The sequence below is a fragment of the Lacerta agilis genome, chromosome 17, assembly GCF_009819535.1.
Source record: "Lacerta agilis isolate rLacAgi1 chromosome 17, rLacAgi1.pri, whole genome shotgun sequence".
Lineage (NCBI taxonomy): Eukaryota > Metazoa > Chordata > Lepidosauria > Squamata > Lacertidae > Lacerta > Lacerta agilis.
In genome coordinates this window covers 35340678-35362280 of record NC_046328.1, presented here as the reverse complement: position 1 = coordinate 35362280, position 21603 = coordinate 35340678, and the positions used below count along the sequence as shown (strand labels likewise).

The 21603-nt window shown below is 49.2% G+C and overlaps 1 protein-coding gene across 1 annotated transcript in view; it reads right to left on the bottom strand.

Moving 5' to 3' along the window:
* The window catches only part of VPS45 (vacuolar protein sorting 45 homolog), a 39480-nt gene that overhangs the window by 4936 nt on the left and 12941 nt on the right, over nucleotides 1–21603 (bottom strand). The window contains exons 10-14 of the mRNA XM_033135858.1: nucleotides 20390–20557; nucleotides 16043–16201; nucleotides 13829–13936; nucleotides 13603–13724; nucleotides 5586–5717 (exon numbers count right to left, since the gene is read on the bottom strand). Coding sequence (XP_032991749.1) covers nucleotides 5586–5717; nucleotides 13603–13724; nucleotides 13829–13936; nucleotides 16043–16201; nucleotides 20390–20557 — 689 coding nt within the window. The remainder of the gene's footprint in view (nucleotides 1–5585; nucleotides 5718–13602; nucleotides 13725–13828; nucleotides 13937–16042; nucleotides 16202–20389; nucleotides 20558–21603) is intronic.

The window sequence follows — 21603 nt, the reverse complement described above, 5'->3', positions numbered from 1 at the left end:
CCGTAAGTGACTGTGGAGGCCGATTCTGGATCCACACATCCTTCCACAGTGGGGACATTGGTTTCCGGGCGGGAGTTGATCACGGTGAGGGTTTGCCAAGCGTGCCTTCCTCTTAGCACGTTTCTCCCCTGCGTCCTGAGTTCGAGAGTCTTCAAAGCCCACGACACATTTGGTAAAGGCTGTTCTCCAATTGGAGCATTTGCAGGCCAGTGTTTCCCAATTGTTGGTGTTTATACTACATTTTTTTAGATTTGCCTTGAGACAGTCTTTAAAGCTCTTTTGTTGTCCACCAGCATTGCGCTTTCCATTTTTAAGTTCGGAATAGAGTAGTCGCTTTGGAAGACAATCATCAGGCATCCGCACAACATGACCAGTCCAACAAAGTTGATGTTGAAGAACCATTGCTTCAACACTGGTGATCTTTGCTTCTTCCAGTACACTGGCATTAGTTCGCCTACACACACACACACACACACACACACACACACACACACAAGCTTTTAAATAAATACATTGCTTTATGAAGCACCAAGTATTTTGTCCACCATTGCTGGACCCATCAGTCGGTGTTCTTAGTCAATTGGTATTTAAAAGGCACTTGGGAGAAGGGGGATGGGAAAGGAAGTGGGTTTTATCCCTCTAACTGGGTAAGTGGGTCAACCCCCAGATTAGTTGCTGCAGACTCTGGCTCACCCTAAAAACCGCCCTCCCTCTACGGCCGACGCTTCCTCTACACGTGAAAACAGAGTAAGCAAATGGGACCTTCTCTCGGAGATTTGTCTGGCCTCCTCTCCAGCCTCGAAGCTATAAAAAGACTCACGGAATTGCAGAATTGGAACGGGACCCCCAAGGGTCATCCAGTCCAACCCCCTGCAATGCAAGAATCGCAGCCAAATAATGCCTGACAGGTGGCCACCCAAGCTCTGTTTAAAAATCTCCCATGAAGGAGAGTCCACCACCTTTTCTGAGGGAGATGTCTGCCACTGGGGACTGAACTTGGGACCTTCTGCACGCCAAGCAGGTGTTCTGCCACTGAGCTACGGCTCTGCCCCCCCTTTTTTTTAAAAAAAGAGGAAGCTGCTAGTCCTCATTGTTTTGATTTAGACGGGAATGTTTAATCGTGCTTTCAAGCAGAGGGCGCCTTCAACGAGAAGGCTGTCCTCTGTAAAAGTGGATTTATATCCTGAAAGGTAGGGTATAAGTAATCGTAATAAAATAAAACAGCACCCCCCCCCCCCTTGCACGGTCCTTTTCTGCCAGGCGAAAAGGAGGCAGACAGCTGTGGCTTCCCTAGGAAACTGTGGCGAGAAGAGCAAGTGTCTTCCAAGGAGGGAGTCGTGTTCGCGCAGTAAATAGAATTAGATATGACCGGTGGGGGGGGGGGTGGAGAGAGAGAAAGCAAAGGACTGTAATTATATCTTAAACGCTCACAGAATCTCCCATTAATACTGTGCCTGTCATTACTGCTCATTATGCTGCAGAAAAGAACCAGATGGGGTCCCTTTAGAAATGGGCTCATTTTCTCCCCAAACGAACCTAATCCTCTATGTGAGTCCATCATTAAGCGGGCAGATGTGGGTGGGGGTGGGAGAGAAGGGACACCCCTCTCTCTGCAAGTTATGTGGGGAGCAGGGGCGGCGGCGGCTGGCAAGTCATTGGGACTGATAAGGGAGGGAGCCTGACAGGAGGTGGAGCCAGAGGCAACGAGAGGCGGAGCCAGAGGCAATGAGAGGCCGAGCCGGAGGCAACGAGAGGCGGAGCCAAAGCCAACGAGAGGCGGAGACAGAGGCAACAAGAGGAGCCAGAGGTAACAAGAGGTGGGGCCAGAGGCAATGAGAGGCGGAGCCAGAGGTAACGAGAGGCGGAGCCAGAGGCAATGAGAGGCAGATCCAGAGGCGACAAGAGGAGGAGCCAGAGGTAACGAGAGGCGGAGCCAGAGGCAACGAGAGGAGGAGCCAGAGGCAACGAGAGATGGAGACAATGAGGGGAGGAGCCAAAGACAACGAGGGGAGGAGTCAGAGCCAATGAGAGGAGGAGCCACAGGCAATGAGAGACCGAGTCAGTGTCAATGAGAGACAGAGACAGAGGCAATGAGAGGAGGAGACAACGAGGAGCGGAGCCAAAGACAATGAGGGGAGGAGTCAGAGACAATGAGAGGAGGAGCCACAGGCAATGAGAGACTGAGTCAGTGTCAATGAGAGACAGAGGCAACGAGAGGAGGAGTCAGTGTCAACGAGAGGCGGAGCCAACTCATTCTAGTTTTGTCCCCACTTTCCTCCTCCTCCTCCTCTTTGCTGAGTTCTACAAGGGGCAATACTGCGGCTGAGGAGGAGGAAACTGTGGTGGGCAGGGCTGGTTGTAGGAAGGAAGGAAGGAAGGAAGGAAGGAAGGAAGGAAGGCAGCCTTTTCACATGGGCTGTCATGGACTGGCTGGATGCTGAAGGAGGGGTCAGAGGCATAACTGGGGAACCCCCATGGGAGAAAACTCAGGACCCGGGGATTGGTGGTGAGATGAAGATCAGTGGTCAGAGGGAGAAGAGGGGACCAAGTGGGAGGAGGAGGTGTTGGAAGCTGAAGAGGCAACAGGGCTGAGTGAGCAGGGAGAGTTGGTGGCAGAGAGCAGTTCAGGATCAGAGGCAGAAGAAGAGGATGGGGGGGGGGGGGCAAGAAGCAGAGATGAGGCAGGCTCCTGAAGAAGCCAGGAGGTCTCCCCATCCTGCTGCAACTGGCTCTCCTCCCCGCTAGTCTCCCAGAACCAGAAGAGGCATGAAGAGGGCAGAGCAACAAGAGACAAGATGGCAGAGCCTTAGATTTCTGGGGAAGGAACCGGGAGAGGAACCTCACAGAGCGAAGGGAAGGCAAGGACCTTCAGTCCTCGCAACTGCTGCATTGGGGCAAGACCTAGTGGGAAGGGTTACTGCAGTCACTAGGACTGAGCTGTTTTGGTTTCTTGGAATAAAGAGTTAACTTCACTGGCACGGGTGTTTTTTTTATTGCTAACACTCTCCTGATTCCGGATCCTGACACGGGGTGACTAGCTGCCCCTAAACGCAAAGTAAGATTCTAGTCCTCATAGTATAAAGGGCTGAACTGAAGTTTAAATAATTATTATTTCAGTCCATCTCAATGCGTTATTTAAGATTTTGCACTGTATTTTGGTCTCGTTTCGCATTTCCATGTGCATCGTGATTTAGTATACATTATTTGTAGTTCGATCAGTTTGTATCTATTGGCTTAACACCAAATCAGCTATTGTGTGAAACGCTCAGAAAGGCTCAGGATTTGAACTCGCGTCTCTGGGGCTACAGGTGCAAGGCTCTGTACAGAGCTAAGTACATTTAGGTACCCTAGAATTCGTATGTTATAGAAAACTCCAGCGGCTTGTTTTCTTAATAAATTTCCCTTGCAGCCGTTGATCATCTCTATTTCTCACTCTCACGGGGAGCGTAGTTTATGGTTGGGGATCTTAGCCTTATTTATCCATTGCTTTGCATAAAATATTTGCAAATTGCTTGGGGATGCACAAAGTCCATTATAATGAAATATTACCCCCCCCCCATTTTTTCCTTACAGTCATTTCCCCACAGTGTTTTATTTGTAGACAAATAAGAAAACAACCCTGGTTTTTCCTTTAGCTTAAATGGGATAGTCTTGACCAGAGGTCGGCAACCTCCGGCCCATGGGCCAGATGCGGCCCACAAAGGCCGTTTTACCGGCCCACAAGCCGCCCACCAAACGAACCGAGCCGCCTGCTTGGCAAGCCTCCTGCGCATGGTGTGGGGACTTGCTGAGCAGTGCCAGAAATTGCGTCTCGTGTCTGCGCATGTCTAGACGCCGAAAATCACATCTGGGCATGCGCAGAAGCGATTTCCGGTGCCATGGAATGCCCAGACGCGATTTCCGGCATCGCGCTGCGCATGTCCAGCTCTCCATGGGCTCCGGATAACCTTGCCGACACCTGGTCTTGACTCTGCTGCTAGTCCTGCTCAAGAGTAGTCCCATAACTGTGGAGGCACAGTACAGTTATTGTGGCTAGTAGCCCTCTCCTCCTCCATGAATTTGCCCAATCCTTTTTTTAAAAAACAAAAAACCATCCAAATTTATGCCTCATGTGTCAAGGAGTTCCACAGTTTAACTGCTGCAGGAAGGAGGACTTCCTTTTATTTATCCTGAATCTCCCTGTATTCAGCTTCTCTGCGTCCCCACAAGTTCTGGTTATAGCAAAAGGGAAACAAAAACTCCTTTTTCTATTCACTTTCTCCATGCCCTGTATCATTTTATAAACGGCTTATATAATGTCGCCTCTTCCTCACCTTTTCTCCAAACTGAAAAGCCCCAAACCTGCAGCAATCTCTCCTTGTAGGGGTGTCGCTCCTTCTCCTTCCCCTTCTCTGAACTTTTCCCAGCTCTTCAATGTCCCTTTCCAGAACTGCACACAGTATTCCATGCACAGCCAAACCCATTGTTGCCGAGAAAGGTCTGTATAGTTAAAGCTATGGTTTTCCCAGTAGTGATGTATGGAAGTGAGAGCTGGACCATAAAGTAGGCTGATCGCCAAAGAATTGATGCTTTTGAATTATGGTGCTGGAGGAGACTCTTGAGAGTCCCATGGACTGCAAAAAGATCAAACCTATCCATTCTGACGGAAATCAGCCCTGAGTGCTCACTGGAAGGACAGATCCTGAAGCTGAGGCTCCAATACTTTGGCCACCTCATGAGAAGAGAAGACTCCCTGGAAAAGACCCTGATGTTGGGAAAGGGCACAAGGAGAAGGGGACGGCAGAGGACAAGATGGTTGGACAGTGTTATAGAAGCTACCAACTTGAGTTTGACCAAACTGCGGGAGGCAGTGGAAGACAGGAGTGCCTGGCATGCTCTGGTCCATGGGGTCACGAAGAGGTGGACATGACTGAACGACTGAACAACAACAAAAAATTATGGGTACTCGGCTAGATGGGCCTCAGGACAATTTGGAAACACAGGAAGCTGCGTCAAACCATTGGTCCCATCTTGCCTGGCCCTTTCCATACTGGGAGGTGGGACACAGGGTCTGGAAATTGTCATGGTCTCAATTCCCATCCTCCTTCCTGTCTGCTGGCCATTGCTGGCTGCTGGGAGCAGAAGTCTGACCATTTCTGGGGCAGGGGCTCCAGACTGCACCCCCAACCACTACTCCTGGGCTAAACAAGTCAACTCAATAATTTGTGGAGTGTTTGGGGGGGGAGATAGAGAAAAGATCTGGAGACGGTGGGTGGAGCGGCACCCTAGCTAATTTCATCAGGATTTGTCAGAGCAAAATGTGGGTTAATACAGACTTGCCTTTGTAACCCACTTTCGGGGAGATATTTAAGTCTGGGGTCCGGTCAGAGGGCTGTCTCTGCAACGGGCATCTCGATCGAAAGGAGAACTCTCTCTGCCTCCCCCTGCCTCCACGCCTACCCCCCACCCCTGGTAGGCGGTACAGCTTCTTCTTTCGAGAGCAAGAAACCAACTTGACCTTCTCAGTGCCGTGATGACGTGTAAGGCAGGGCTAAGCGAGACCCATTCATTTCCATGCCGGGGGGGGGGCTCGGGGTACTGCTCACCTCTTTGTGTTGTGGATGGTGGTCCCGCCCAGCACGATCCGGACCCCGGGGGTGGTGCGGTTCAAGTTGTAAACGGTCAGCGCCTCCTCGTACGTGGCCCCTCCGATCATGAACACAATGATGTCTTGAGGCCTGTGATGGAGGGAGGAAGAGAGAGAGAGAGAGAGTCGTTTCTGGAGGCAATTCAGAGTGCTAATTCTAACGTTTTAAGGACCGAAAGATCAGGAAGGAAGAGTCCAGCAATGTCTAGAGCAGGGTTCCCCAAAACTTGGTTCTCCAGCTGCTTTCAGACTACAAATCCTATCATGCACTGGTCCTGCTTGCTAAGGATGATGGGAGTTGTAGTCTTGGGGAAACCCTGGCCTAAAGGGTACCAGGTTGAGGAAGCCTGCCTGAAATGGCTTTTGGGGCCCAGAATACCTTCCTGCCAGAACAGCCTGCCCACCAGACGCAGCCTCTCCATTAAGCGGGGAGACCGACATCTGACCCGCAATGATAAACCGTGGTTTGCTCAAGAAACAGCAAGCTAGCTGAGATCACTTCCATAGATGATCAAACACACCATGGTTTGGTTTTTCCGAAGACAAAACCCTTGGAAAGCTTGGCAGGTATCAAATAAACCACAGAGAAGAGTGCCAGGGTTATACCAAACACCAAGCCGTACAACCAAACCTTTGGCTGCTTAATATTTTAATTGTGTCTGGGTGGTATTGTTTGGTTGTTTTTGTTTTAACAATTCATTTGTGCTTTTGCCTGGGGTTTTTTTTACCTTGTGAACTGCTCTGAGATCGTATGCTGAAGGGCCATATCTAATAAATCTATAAAGCAAACCAAGGTTTCGTAGGCCAACAGCAAACCATGGTTTCAGGTCACAGCTTGCTGGCAGTTAAACAAACCACCGTTAAGCCACTGGGTAGGATTTGGCCAACCAAGCCAACCACGGTTTGACAAATCATCGCTTGATAAATCACAGCTTAGTTGTTATATAGGCAAACGAATATGCACCCCAGCTTCTGGAGAAAGCGAAGATTATTTGGGGGAAAGAAACTAGTGTTGCTTTTGAGTTTACATCCGGTCGTTTCAATTTAGTGCGGCAATTTGGGTATATTTTGCAGGGGACGCTTTGGATACGTTAGCTGAGATTCCTGCCTAGCAGGGGGGTGGACTGGATGACCCCCAGGGTCCCTTCCAACTCTACAATAGTATGAACAAAACAGGATGTGAAAGGAGCAGGGGGCGTGAGAGCATTTGCGTGTGTAAGAGGAAGCAGAAAGGCTTCCAGGAAACGGGGAGAGCTGTGAAGCGGAGGTATTTGGAAACAGCAAAGTGAACGGCAAGTGGTCAGAAGTTCACACAGACAAACCACCCCTCCTATCCAAAACAGGAACACAAGAAGCTGCCATAACAACGAATACTAATACTAATACTAATACTAATACTAATACTAATACTAATAGGTTTCCCCAGGCACTCTTATGCTGAGTGGGACCATTGGGTCTATCTATCTCAGTACTGACTACACTGACTGGCAGCAACTCTCCAGGATTTCAGGTAGGGGGGCTTGCCTAGCCTGACCTGGAGATGCATTGCAGGGGGTTGGACTAGATGACCCCCAGGGGTCCCCTTCCAACTCTAGGATCCTGTGCCACTGGGGACTGAATTTGGGGTTTTCATGTGTGCTGAGCAGGTGCTTTGCCACTGAGTTGCAGCCCAAACTGGCTAAAAACGCAAAGTGTGTGTGTCCAGTCTGTGCTCCCTGCCTTGCCCTCTTGCCTCCCACTTTCCCAGCATCGCAGTTACGTCTCCACCTTTTACTCTGAGCAAGGCTAGCGCTGGAGGAAACCCACGATGCAAACGTTGCGGTGGAAGGGTCTGACATCTCCCCCCACTCCCTGCAAATAGGGGCTGCCCTGTTCCAGAAAGGGAAGGAGAAGGGGTCAAATACTTTCCCTCCACCCCCTGGAAACACGGATGAGAGTCCCCCCGCCCCGTGCCTGCTCAGATCCCCAAGAACTGGGGCAACCGGATCCAATGACACAGAGAGAGAGACGGACAGACAGATGCTTGGTTTTTTTGTTTGTTTAATAATTAAAAGGAAAAACCAGTCCCCCAAGCTGTCTCTTGTAACTGATGAAGGCTGCCAGCTTTCAAAGGATGGGGGAAGCTCAATCAGGTGGTCAGACCTGCCCCCCACCGCAATATGTGTCTGCACCCCCTAAACACACACACACACAAGAGCAGGGTTTTGTTACAGCTGATGTCACAAGAATGCTTACTCACTGATGGCCAGGAGGATGCAGGGAGCATAATATCCAACCGTGCACCCCCCCCCCAAAAAACCACCCAGCACCTCTTTCATGCTCCCGTTCCACACAGGTTAGCAACTTGAGCCCATTCAAAGATTCAGGCCAAGAGCCCTGAACCGCACAGCAACGTTTGCAAAGATCACTTGACATAGGTAGAGATGCAAATTCCGAATTTGAACGTCACGAGCCCTTCCTTAAATGCCCACATCTGAACCACACATCTCCCGGGTCGGTTCTCCAGATGCGTTTTGAACCCGGCACTATTTTGGATCGCAGCTTTCTCCTCCCTTGCGAATTTTCCCTATCTGCTTTTAAAGCAGTTCAAGCAGGTTGCCATCGCTGCCTCTTGTGGCAATGAGTTCTGCAGTTGCAAACCGAATAAACAACAACAACAACAACAACAACAACAATAATAATAATAATAATGCTGCACACAGTTCGCAGAATGCGGGTTTCCCTTTCATGGCAGGCTTTGAAAATCCCTTTTTAAAAGCAGAGTGTCCCCAGCGCAGAGGCCTTTTCCGCTATCGAACGCTGGTTCCTGGGGGGTTGCCAGAGACTTGCCGTAAACCAGTCACTGAGACCAACCCGGGATCAGATCGTTCCTCTTTCCCTCCCCACCCACGGAAGATTAAGAAGTCCCGCAATGAACGGACAAGCTGTTCCAGCCAAAGGTCAGCGTTGGAAACAGCACAAAAAGGCGACTGTGAATCTCCTAAAGTGCTACTTTCAGAACAAAATGCAATATTCCCAGTTTCTCACGGCAGAGGAGACGCTTACACGGGTGTCGAAAAGCACCAGCAGCTATCCCTGGAGAAGAGTGGGAATGAGTGGCTGTACACTGTGTGTGTGTGTGTGTGGCTAACATCTTGGATTAGGGCCTAAGGTGGGGGGGGGATCCGAGTTCAAAAACTCACTAGGCCAAAAAGCTTGCTGGGTGCGACTTTGGGCCAGCTACCACCTGCCAAACGAGCCTAGATAGCAAAAAATAAAAATCGAAACCTTCCAAGTAAGTGCATCGCCATGAAAAGCTCTGTTTTCTAGCACTGCACAAAGCTGATGTTGCTGCCTCCTCTGCTAGGCAGGGATGCGGGGAAAGGAACCAAGAGGGCGTCCTCAGCTCCTGGGAACAAACAGCTTTCATTCTGCCTGGAGCTGTTTCCCTTCCAAAAATGATCGGCACGCAAACACCTGAGAGGTCGGTACCGGAGGGAGCAACTTCTTCTTCCTGCCAGAAAGGTCTTCCTGATGTTTAGTCGGAATCTCCTTTCTTGAATCTTGAAGCCATGGGTTCAAGTCCTACCACCCAGAGCAGGAGAAAACAAGCTTGCTCCATCTCCCATGCGACAGCCCTTGAGATATCTGAAGATGGCTCTCGTATCTCCCCTCAGTCTTCTCTTTTCATGCCCAGCTCCTTCAAACGTTCCTCATAAGGCTCGGCTTCCAGACCCTTGATCCCCCTGGTCGCCCTCTCCTTTCCACACCTTCTGGCTTGTCAATATCCTCCTTTAATTGTGTTTACGCAACCAGAGACGGGGAGCTTTTCCTTGCAACCTGAGGGCCGCACGCACGCTTTGAGGGGCCGCATTCCGGTGGTGGGCGTGGCCAGAGGCTGGGGCTGCACCTACGATCTTAAACCTTTGTGTAAATTGGGCTTCCTACACACACACACACACCTCTCTATCCCCTGGTAGCTCACAGTTGGTAGAGCGTGAGACTCTTCATCTCGGGGACGTGGGTTCGAGTCCTACGTTGGGCAAAAGATTCCTGCACTGCGAGGGGTTAGGCCAGATGGCCCTTGTGTTCCCTTCGGACTCGTATGATTCCAGGATCCGGGCAAACGAGAAGCATTGTGAAAGCCGAAGGACTATGGGAGGGTGCCTGCGAAACATGTGGCCTGGGGAAATCTGCATTTGACCCCCTTATCCATAGTTGGGATTCCTTATCCATAGTTTAAAAAGAACATAGCTTTCCCGCCCTCAAAATGAGGTTCAGGAAAAGGGGAGAAGGGTTCTGATGTACGGAACTCCGGTGCATCTGACGGAGTTTTAATAAAAATAAAAATTCCCCAAGGGAAGGGGGAACATTTTGTCATGAATGGTGTCCAGGCTTCGCAGCTCCGCTGACAGCTTCATGGCCCATTCATCACTCCGGTTACCAACAAGGAAAAGGAGTTATGAGCTCACAAGAGGCAAACTGTGGATCGTTCTGGGCCTGCCGGGAAACGTCCCCGAATTATCTCGGGGTGGGGAAGGGGAGGCGGGTGGTCAGACACAGCGCCCCTCCGAAAAAATATTAACGGCGGGTTTCAGCTCCTTCCAAGCCAGACAAAAAGGTCCCTTTCTGCAAGTTTGTCTGGCAGATAAGAAAAGGACAGCGTCGTAAATTTTGAGACAGGCCTGCTTTTTCCAGGAGCGAGACACACAGCTAATCCGCGGGGATCCTCTCCTTTATCAGACCTGTCTGGAATCCAGATTGATTCATTGTCCCCCATCCGCGCCTTCAAACCTCAGTTTCAGTAACTTTCCACCCTCCCAGCAACTCTTGGCTCCCTTAATTTTAGTACAGATTTTGTGCGTTTTTGTATTGTTCATTTTATGTTGTAAACTACCCTGAGATCTAGGGTCGTGGGTGGCGCTGTGGTCTAAACCACTGTGCCTAAGGCTTGCCGATCGGAAGGTTGGCGGTTCGAATCCCCATGACGGGGTGAGCTCCCGTTGTTCAGTTCCTGCTCCTGCCAACCTAGCAGCTTAAAAGCACACCAGTGCAAGTAGATAAATAGGTACCGCTCCAGCGGGAAGGTAAACGGCGTTTCCGTGCGCTGCTGTGGCTCGCCAGAAGTGGCTTAGTCATGCTGGCCACATGACCCGGGAGCTGTACGCCGGCTCCCTCGGCCAGTAAAGCGAGATGAGCGCCGCAACCCCAGAGTCAGGGACAACTGGACTTAACGGTCAAGGGGTCCCTTTACTCTGAGATCTACGGGTGAAGGGTGGTAAGGAAATTTAATTAATTAAAAATAAAATAAGTTTAACAGATAGCAGTTCCCAGGATACTTTGGGGGGAGCTGTGAGTTGCAATACCCCATCAAATATCTGGTGTAGACGGGAGCTTTAAAAACACTTCACAATATAGGTGTTTTGCTGGCAATTCTGTTATTCTTGCAGCAGAACGTGAGAAGTTGGCTGGCCATCTGTCATGGATGCTTAATTTGAGATTCTTCCACAGCAGGGGGATGAACGAAATGACCCTCAGAATCCCTTCCAGCTATACAATTCTATAAAACTGGTGAATTTCTTTCCTGCTCAACTAAATATCCTGCTTTACTTTTCCTTTTTAAAATTTCAATACAGTGGCACCTTGGTAGTCGGACACTTTGGTTGACGAACAAACCGGCTCCCGAATGTCGCAAACTCGGAAGTGAGTGTTCCGGTTTGCGAACGTTTTTTGGAAGCTGAAGAGCTTCTGTGGCTTCCGATTGGCTGCAGGAAACTCCTGCAGCCAATCGGAAGATGTGCCTTGGTTTTCGAACCGTTTCGGGAGTCGAATGGACTCCCGGAACAGATTAAATTCGAGAACCAAGGTACGACTGTAGTAACCCAGCTAACGGAGTCCCTCAAGGCCACAGAGAGGGCAGAATTTTTGGTCAAATGGCAGCAAATCTCATTTTTCACCTAAGAACATCGGAAGAGTCTCACAGCTATATGGGGCCCACAGGGCTCATCTCGTTTTAACTTAGAAGGTGGTGGACTCGCATTCATGGGAGTATTTTAAGCAGAGGTTGGGTGGCTACCTGTTGCGGATTATTTAGCTGTGATTCCTGCATTGCAGGGGGGGTTGGACTAGATGACGCTTGGGGTCCCTTCCGACTTTATGATCTTATGAAACCCAAGGAGGAGAAATGATCCATCTGTGTTTCTCCCCGTCCCCACTGATCCTGCTTGGACAGGAGATCGCTCCAAGCAAGCTGACAGAAGGGATGGAAATTATTCCCCAGCGTGACCCGATGTCTGTCGTGGAAAAAAGTCTCCCACGCCCTTCCTATTCCACCCCTGTTATCAGTTATCTCCACGAGGACAGCGGGACAGAGCCAGAAGCGAAACCGCACAACCACACGCCAATGCTTTTGCGTAAGTCCCGAAATCCGATCAATGCACCTGCCCCACCCCACCCCGGGGGGAAAACCACAAGGGCACCCGATGACAGACACAACCATGACCCCATCAGCCGCTTAAGCTCTGCTACTAGGAACGCTGGGGGGGGGGAACACAACCCCCCTCTTGTGAAAAAAGGCACTTTTAAAAGTAAACATGCTTGCAGCATTCTGTTTTCCATCGGGGAAACCTTCCCCAAGCCGGCGTTCTCCAGAATGGGAGGCGCAGCTTCTCTGGAGGACAACAGATATAGGAAATGTTGCCACTGAAATTAACCGATCAAAGAAGAAGAGGAGGAGGAGTTTGGATTTGATATCCCGCTTTATCACTACCCTAAGGAGTCTCAAAGCGGCTAACGTTCTCCTTCCCCTTCCTCCCCCACAGAAAACACTCTGTGAGGTGAGTGGGGCAGGAGAGACTTCAGAGAAGTGTGACTGCCCCCCCCCCCCCAATTTCATTTGAACTCTGATGGGGATCGCAGTTTGTGGAGAGTACGGAAAACAAACAAAAAAACCACAGCGCAGGTCGCAAACGAGGAAAACCAGCGCCAAGTCGGTTTGAGAGCCAGTGTGGTGTAGCAGTTAAGAGCGGTGGACTCGTAATCTGGGGAACCGGGTTCGCGTCTCCGCTCCTCCACATGCAGCTGCTGGGTGACCTTGGGCTAGTCACACTTCTCTGAAGTCTCTCAGCCCCACTCACCTCACAGAGTGTTTGTTGTGGGGGAGGAAGGGAAAGGAGAATGTTAGCCGCTTTGAGACTCCTTCGGGTACTGATAAAGTGGGATATCAAATCCAAACTCTTCTTGTAAGCCAGCTGTTCAGGGGAGCAGGGAATTTAAGGCAGCAATTCAACCGGAGAGCTGGAAAGCTTTCCGCTGTAGGGAGGTGTTTGCCACAAAATATATACTGTCGGGGTGCTTATTTCAGCCCTTGTCTTGTGACGGTTACGGAACAATTTAGGGAGCGGCAGGGCTCAGATGCCTAAGTCGGAAAGAGATGCTGCCGGTCGGTGCTGACTATACTGAGCTAGAGGGAACCGTGTCCTGATTCAGTAAAGGACAGCTTCCTTGGTTCCTATCTGAACCAGGCCTTTGTTCAGAACTATGAGGATAATAATAATAATAATAATAATAATAATAATAATAATAATAATATATTTATACCCCGCCCATCTGGCTGTGTTTCCCCAGCCACTCTGGGCGGCTTGCAACAAAATATTAAAATACAATAGTCCGTCAAACATTAAAAGCATCCCTAAACAGGGCTGCCTTCAGATGTCTTCTGAAAGTCTGGTAGTTGTTTTTCTCTTTGACATCTGGTGGAAGGGTGTTCCACAGGCCGGGTGCCACTACCGAAAAGGCCCTCTGCCTGGTTCCTTGTAACATGGCTTCTTGCAGCGAGGGAACCGCCAGAAGGCCCTCAGAGCTGGACCTCAGGACTGCAACCATACTTTATTTTTTAGCAGCTCAGCGGTATATAGATCACCTGGCTTTCGCATGGTCCCAAATCCAGCCCCTGAAGGCACCCCGCAGCTAGGAGAGACCACGCCTGCCACCCTTACCTGTCGCGGAGGGTGCTGGGACCAAGGTAGGGGTACTGGTTGTCTTTCAGTTTGCCCTTGATGAGCTGGTCAAGAGTCTCGTGCAGCAACGGCTGGTGTTGGGTGTAGACGTTTTCGACGCCCTATTTGAAGAAGGAAACACAAGAGGGGAAAGCGAATGCTCTCTCCGGGCTCAGCGAGGCTGCGGAAATAAAAATCACGGTTACCCGGAATAACGGCCCCCCACCTTTAGTCCTTTGAGGAACTGCTTGGTGATGGCCACAGCATCTTTGGAGCTGAAGAGGTCGCTGCCACGGACGCGCTTCCCTCCATATTCTACGACGGCCGACACCAGCTGAGCAGGAAGAGAAAGAGCAAAGCGTGAGAAGAGCCTGCCGGACCCATCCAGCGCCAGCATCCTGTTCTCGCAGTGGATGCCCCAAGGGGAAACCCACAAGCAGAAAGGATTTCTGATTTCTGACATGATTGAGAACCGCATAGCCAGGGGCGGAGAACTCTAAAGTGTTAAGATCGGAATGTGGAAAATATGAGAAGAACAGAACGAAGCAGGACGGAGATATTAAGAGATATACTTCAAGGTCCAGACTATGGGAAGCCCGGAAAAATAAATAATTAATACCGTATTTTCCGACGTATAAGACGGCTGGGCATATAAGACGACCCCCAACTTTTCCAGTTAAAATATAGTTTGAGATATACTCGACCACAGATTCTCCACCCGGTGTATAAGACGACCCCTGACTTTTGAGAAGATTTTTCTGGATCAAAAAGTAGTCTTATACGCCAGAATATACAGTAATTTGATTTTAACTTGGTTTTTTTTTTAAATTTTAGTTTATTGTTTTCAATTGGATTACTATGATTTGATGGATATGTTAATTGGCTGTTTTTATTGGGAAATTAATAATAATGATTTGTTAAAAAACAAAAACAAATGTAACTGTAACCACAAGATAAAGCCTGCCTTCAGGACAATACTGTGAACGTAAGTAAACTTTAAAGGTAAAGGAACCCCTGACCATTAGGTCCAGTCTCTGACTCGAGTTGCGGCGCTCATCTCGCTTTACTGGCCGAGGGAGCCAGCGTACAGTTTCCAGGTCATGTGGCCAGCATGACAAAGCCACTTCTGGCGAACCAGAGCAGCGCACGGAAACGCCGTTTACCTTCCCACCGGAGCGGTACCTATTTATCTACTTGCACTTTGACGTGCTTTCGAACTGCTAGGTGGGCAGGAGCTGGGACTGAGCAACGGGAGCTCACCCTGTTGCGGGGATTCGAACCGCCGACCTTCTGATCGGCAAGCCATGGGCTCTGGGGTTTAACCCACAGCGCCACCCACGTCTTTAGTTTACTCTTACTTTAAAAAAATTGAAAAAGGAAACCCACAAGCAGAATTGAAACCCAAGAGCCCTCTCCTGTGGCTACCAGCAACTGGGATTCAGAAGCAATACTGCCTCTGGTTGTGGAGGGCAGTCCTGGTGGCTAGGAGCCCACGACAGCCTTCTTCCTCCTCCCTGAATCGGTCCAATCCTTGATTTTCAAAGCCATCTAGGTTGGCGGCCATCCCTGCCTCCTGCGGGAAGGAGTTCCATGGTTTAACCAGCCGCATCCAGCAGAAAAGTGAAATCCGGCAACTAGACAAACACTATTATCAGTGGAACGCCCTCCCACCAGATGTCAAAGATATAAACAACTATCTGATGTTTAGAAGACAACTGAAGGCAGTTTTTTTTATGACTGATGTTTTGATGTATTTGTAATCTGCTGTTGGAAGCCGCCCAGAGTGGCTGGGGAAACCCAGCCAGATGGGCGGGTATAAATTATAAATTATTACGTATTATTATCAGTGCTTTTTTTTACTGGGGGAGGGGGATACAGGGGGACGCATGCCCATAAATATTTTGTGAATCTAACGGAAGAAGAAACTAAAAAAAATTAAAAATTGAGTTTCTTCTCTGGCACGGTAAACCGTCACAGTTCCGTCGCTACCACCGATGGAGGCCTCATTTCCTGCCACGGTGTTTCCCGAGTCTCAGACGGAAGCGAGCGTTTAATGTGTGAAGTAGGAGTTGGAATCTAGCACGGCGATTGTATTTACTGTATTCATTTTCCCTGATTTGAACTATAAAATGGTGATTTTCTGGAGTCGAAATGAGAGTACCCCTAAACTTTTTTTTAAAAAAAGCACTGGTTATTATTATTATTATTATTATTATTATTATTATTAATCTTTTTCTTCTCTTCCCCCCCATCTTTATTAAGTTTAAATGATAACAACAGAGTCACATTTATGAGAATGAGAATGCAAAACAATGAAACGAAAACAAACCAATAACCCATGTTTGAAGCAGTATCATAGCAATGTATGGGCCCACCCAACAGCCTTTGCCCCTAAGGGCAGGTTCCCCCTACCCCGGAGGGCTCGGCACCCCCCACCCACCTTCCGGTGCTTCTCGGAGACCCCTCGGTTCCTCAGTTCCGTCATGAGTCCCGGAAGGCTGTTGCTGCTGTGTCTCTCGTAGTGAAGGGCATACAGCATCACCAGGCGGGTGGCATCCAGCTCGCTCAATTTGGGGTTCTGCAAGAGCCGGCGGATGTTCTGCAGCAAGGGAGACAAGGCATTTTGGAGGGACGGGGGGATGGGGCATCCTGTCTACCAGCGCCATCTGGTACGCAGGCTGAGACCCTCTCTGCCTGCAGACTGTCTCACCAGAGTGGTGCATGCTCTGGTTATCTCCCGCTTGGACTACTGCAATGCGCTCTACGTGGGGCTACCTTTGAAGGTGACCCGGAAACTACAACTAATCCAGAATGCGGCAGATAGACTGGGAGCGGCCGACGAGACCACATAACAACGGTCCTGAAAGACCTACCTTGGCTCCCAGTACGTTTCCAAACACATTTCAAAGTGTTGGTGCTGACATTTAAAGCCCTAAACGGCCTTGGCCCATTATACCTGAAAGGAGCATCTCCACCCCCTTTGTCCAGCCCAGATACTGAGGTCCAGCGCCGAGGGACTTCTGGCGGTTCCCTCCCTACGAGAAGCGAGGTTACAGGGAACCAGGCAGAGGGCCTTCTCGGTAGTGGCGCCCGCCCTATGGAACACCCTCCCACCAGATGACAATGAAATAAACAACTATCTGACTTTAAGAAGACATCTGAAGGCAGCCCTGTTTAGGGAAGTTTTTAATGACTGTTTTAATGTATTTTTAATCTTTTGTTGGAAGCCGCCCAGGGTGGCTGGGGAAACCAGCAGGGTGGAAACAATAACTGATTATTATTATCCTGCAGATTTGTGTCTCGAGAACACAGTGGATGAAACCCAGTGTTAGCTCTGCTCAGAGTTTAAGCATGGAAATGAATGGGCTTAGATCTAACGTCAGGAAGGTGCCCTGGTTGGGAAGGTAAAGGTAAAGGGACCCCTGACCATTAGGTCCAGTCGTGTCCGACTCTGGGGTTGCGGTGCTCATCTCGCTTTACTGGCCGAGGGAGCCGGCGTACAGCTTCCGGGTCATGTGGCCAGCATGACTAAGCCGCTTCTGGCGAAACCAGAGCAGCGCACGGAAACACCATTTACCTTCCCGCTGGAGCAGTACCTATTTATCTACTTGCACTTTGACGTGCTTTCGAACTGCTAGGTGGGGAGGAGCTGGGACCGAGCAGCGGGAGCTCACCCCGTCGCGGGGATTCAAACCGCCAACCTTCTGATCAGCAAGCCCTGGGCTCTGTGGTTTAAAGGCCGACGTAAATGCTCCACATAAACCACCCCGATGGGATGGCTTCCCACCCCCTTTCAAAGCCATCAAAGGCCTTGCTTCTCAAAGGTTTTTGGCCACAGAGACGGCCTGAAAACAAGTAAGAGTCTCGGTGAACCGGCCGCCACTTGGGAGAGCAACCTCTTGCAGTCGCCGCAATGGGCTGTGGTGGATTTTCAACTGCAATTTCATTGCTTGTTTCATTTCCCACCTTGCATCTTGTTTGTATCACAATCTGAATTCCATATTATTATTATTATTATTATTATTATTATTATTATTATTATTATTATTTTAAATCTGTATACCACCTTCCATCTGCAGTTTTTGGGGTGGTTCACAGGTTCAGGGTACTCTTAAGTCCTAGCCTTTTCTCGACGCTAAGATCTCCAGCTGAATCGGGGGGGGGGGGCTGGCTGGCTTGGGAGCCTTCTTGTAGAAGGCTGCCTCTGAGCTCCCCCCCCCCCACCGCCCCACTGCCAAGGACATTCCCCCGTCTTATCTACGGAGGCATTTCTGTTTTGTTTTGTTTTTTATTTAAAAAATTTAATTAATTTCCCACATTTTAAAACAATTTAAACATATTTCTATAACATACCTTAATTAACATTGTTTATATAGACTTCCTCGGTTCCCCCCCCCCTCATTGGGTCCCTCTTTTAATCCATTTTTAGCAATTTTCATTTTATATCTTAAATCATATTACAAACTTTATATATGTTCATCCGTTTATCTTATAATACGCCCCTTAGCCTAAATTATTTCCCAAAAATATCCATAAATTTAACATTTTCTTCTAACAATTACTTCTATTTCTAATCTCCCTCCCCTGGACCCGGGGACCCCCAGGCGTTTCAGCAAATTCCACAGAGCAATCCAGTTTCAGTCCTTTTTAACCAATTTAAAGTATCATAACCCTTGTTGGTGCTTAACCCACACCCACTCTAGCCCATCCCGGCATCCTGGCATTTCTGAGCCCCTTAGCAGCTTGAGAATTGCAGCTTAAAGCTCAGATAAGAGATTGCTTCCCCGCGGTTGGAAGCCCAGATCCACGCAGAAATGTCTGCCCTGACGGCATCTAACCCCACCCGTTCCGACCTCCCTGCCCATCTAGACCCCCGGAGGCCCCGGAAGAGCCCTCGTAAAAAGGGCTGCATTGTTAACAGCCGACAACCCTAATTCATCCCCACTGATGTGGGGTCAGCTGGTGGGGTCAGCCTATGAATTCTACGGGTTGCGGAGTGAACAGACGTCCCATCTAAGCTCCGGAGGCAGACAGACGATTCCTTGTGAAACTTTCCCCCCAAAATAAAATTAGAAAGTATCTCCACTGCCCCAAAGAAATTCTTTAGATAAAAGCAGCATCTCTCTGAAACACCCCAGGATTTAGAAAAGAGGGTGGGGGGCAGGATCCAGAGGAGGAGAACCTTTAAGGACACAGAATGGAAACCAGATTATTTCTTCTTTTTGCTTTTTAGATCTGGTCATTTCTGAGCTTTTGAAAGTTCGGAACGCACCCGTCAACTGAAAAGCAGGCAGATATCCCAAAAAAGCACTTCCGACATTATTGGAGGCTGAAAGACTGGAAGTTTAGACACAAACAGAAACACACAAACGTGTCTGGTTCACTAAACTACGGTTTGTTTCGTCTGGAATTGTGAATCCAGACTAGAACTGTGGTTTGCTTTCTGCCAACAAGCCATGATCCGAAGTCAGGGTTTGGTTTTGGGCCTATGGAACAAAACGAATCCGTTAACATCTCTGAGCCGGGCTGGAAAAATATACCGTATATACTTGAGTATAAGTCGACCCAAATATAAGCCGAGGCACCTAATTTCCCTACAAAAATGTGGGAAAGCTTATTGACTCAAGTATAAGCCGGTTCACCTTTGCCACTGTGGTAGAGGAGGAACGAGCAGCCCAAAGCAGCCCTTTGGGCTGCTCCTTCCTCTTCCTCCTTTGCTGCTGTGGAGCTCACCCAGTCGCAGGGTTTTGAACCGCCATTCTTCTGATCAGCAAGCCCTAGGGCTCTGTGGTTTAATCCACAGCACAATGTTCCCTTGTGTTATACAGAGAAGGCTGGGATCCTGTCCTGTTTAAGCAGGAGCCAGGGAAAGTGAGCACCTGTGGGGTTTTAATACTTCCTTAACTGATAGGCTTTCTGCCTTCTGGGGTCTAAAGTTTGCATTTATGTGAGCAGTTCAGGAATGGAACAAGCTGCCTGGGGAGAGTAAAGAACCACCGTTCTTGTACACTTCTTAAGGAATGGTTGACTTGAGTATAAGCCGAGGGCAGCTTTTAAAGCACAAAAAGTGTGCTGAAAAACTAGGCTTATACTCAAGTATATACGGTACTTTGGGTCCTTGGATGGATGCCTTCTAACGCTTCCGTGGCACGGTTTATTTTAGCGTTCAGCATGCCGAGAGGGGATTTATTTATTTAGACGCAGGGGTCAGAAACCTTTTTCAGCCATGGGCCAGTCCACTGTCCCTCAGACCATGCGGTGGGCCGGACTATTTTTGGGGGGTGGGGGTGGGGGAATGAACGAATTCCTATGCCCCACAAATAATCCAGAGATGCATTTTAAATAAAAGGACACATTCTACTCATGTAAAAACACCAGGCAGGCCCCACAAATAACCCAGAGATGCACTTTAAATAAAAGCACACATTCTACTCATGTCAAAACACCAGGCAGGACCCACAAATAACCCAGAGATGCACTTTAAATAAAAGCACACATTCTACTCATGTCAAAACACCAGGCAGGCCCCACAAATAACCCAGAGATGCACTTTAAATAAAAGCACACATTCTACTCATGTCAAAACACCAGGCAGGCCCCACAAATAACCCAGAGATGCATTTTAAATAAAAGGACACATTCTACTCATGTAAAAACATGCTGATTCCCGGACCATCCGCGGGCCGGATTGAGAAGGTGATTGGGCTGCATCTGGCCCAAGGGCTTTAGGTTGCCTACCCCTTATTTAGGATTTTGGAGAAGGCTCCGGCCTCGGAGCTGGGGGTACCTGCAAAGCGCTGGAGTGATCGTTCTGGCAGGCCAGCTCCTGCTCCACCTCCGAGGTCTCCAGCAAGTTCCTCTCGCTCACCAGCCGGGACAGCTCCCCCACCACCGTGACGTGCTTGGAAACGGTTCCGGACATCTTCTTGAACTGAGGGTAGTTCTCCACAAAGGCCTGGAGGATGGAGAGGAAGGGGGAGAGGGCACCTCAGAGCCCGGCTGCTGAATCACGTTTCCTCAACGGAGCTCCAGGTGGCACCCAAAGTTCTCCCTGTTTTATCCTGCTAAGAACCCTGCGAGGTAGATCAGGCTAAAAGCCAGGGGTCAGCAAACTTTTTCAGCAGGGGGCCGGTCCACTGTCCATCAGACCTTGTGGGGGGGGCGGACTATATTTTGAGGGGGGGGAAAGAACAAATTCCTATGCCCCACAAATAACCCAGAGATGCATTTTAAATAAAAGGACACATCCTACTCATGTAAAAACATGCTGATTCCCGGGCTGTCCGGGGGCCGGATTTAGAAGGCAATTGGGCCGGATCCGGCCCCCCGGGCCTTAGTTTGCCTACCCTACACGGCTGTGTGGGGATTTGAACCCTGGTCGCCTATAGGTCCCAGTCCAAAACTGTTGCTGTTTTTTAAATAAAAACTTTATTGGTTTTACATGAATTTATACATAATAACTTTAACCATTCCAAAACATAAAAATAAAAAGGTTCTTTTGAACCTTCAGACCTCCTCCCCTCCCTCCATGGGTTCCATTAAAAAGAAATTTCTTTTTCTTTTCTCTGCATTTTTAACCATTATCCATCTGTTATAAAATCATAGTTACCAAAGTTCATTTCACATTACAAGTGTCATTGTATCCCTGCCAATGATTTTAACTGTCTACAGCGGTCTTTTAAACGGCCTCAGTCCAGTATACCTGAAGGAGCGTCTTCACCCCCATCGATCTTCCCGGACACTGAGGTCCAGCGCAGAGGGCCTTCTGACGGTTCCCTCACTGCGAGAAGCAAAGCTACAGGGAACCAGGCAGAGGGCCTTCTCGGTAGTGGCACCCACCCTGTGGAACACCCTCCCATCAGATGTCAAAGAGAAAAACAACTACCAGACTTTTAGAAAAGATCTTAAGGCAGCCCAGTTTAGGGAAGCTTTTAATATCTAATGAATTATTGTATTTTAATATTGTGTTGGAAGCTGCCCAGAGTGGCTGGGGAGGCCCAG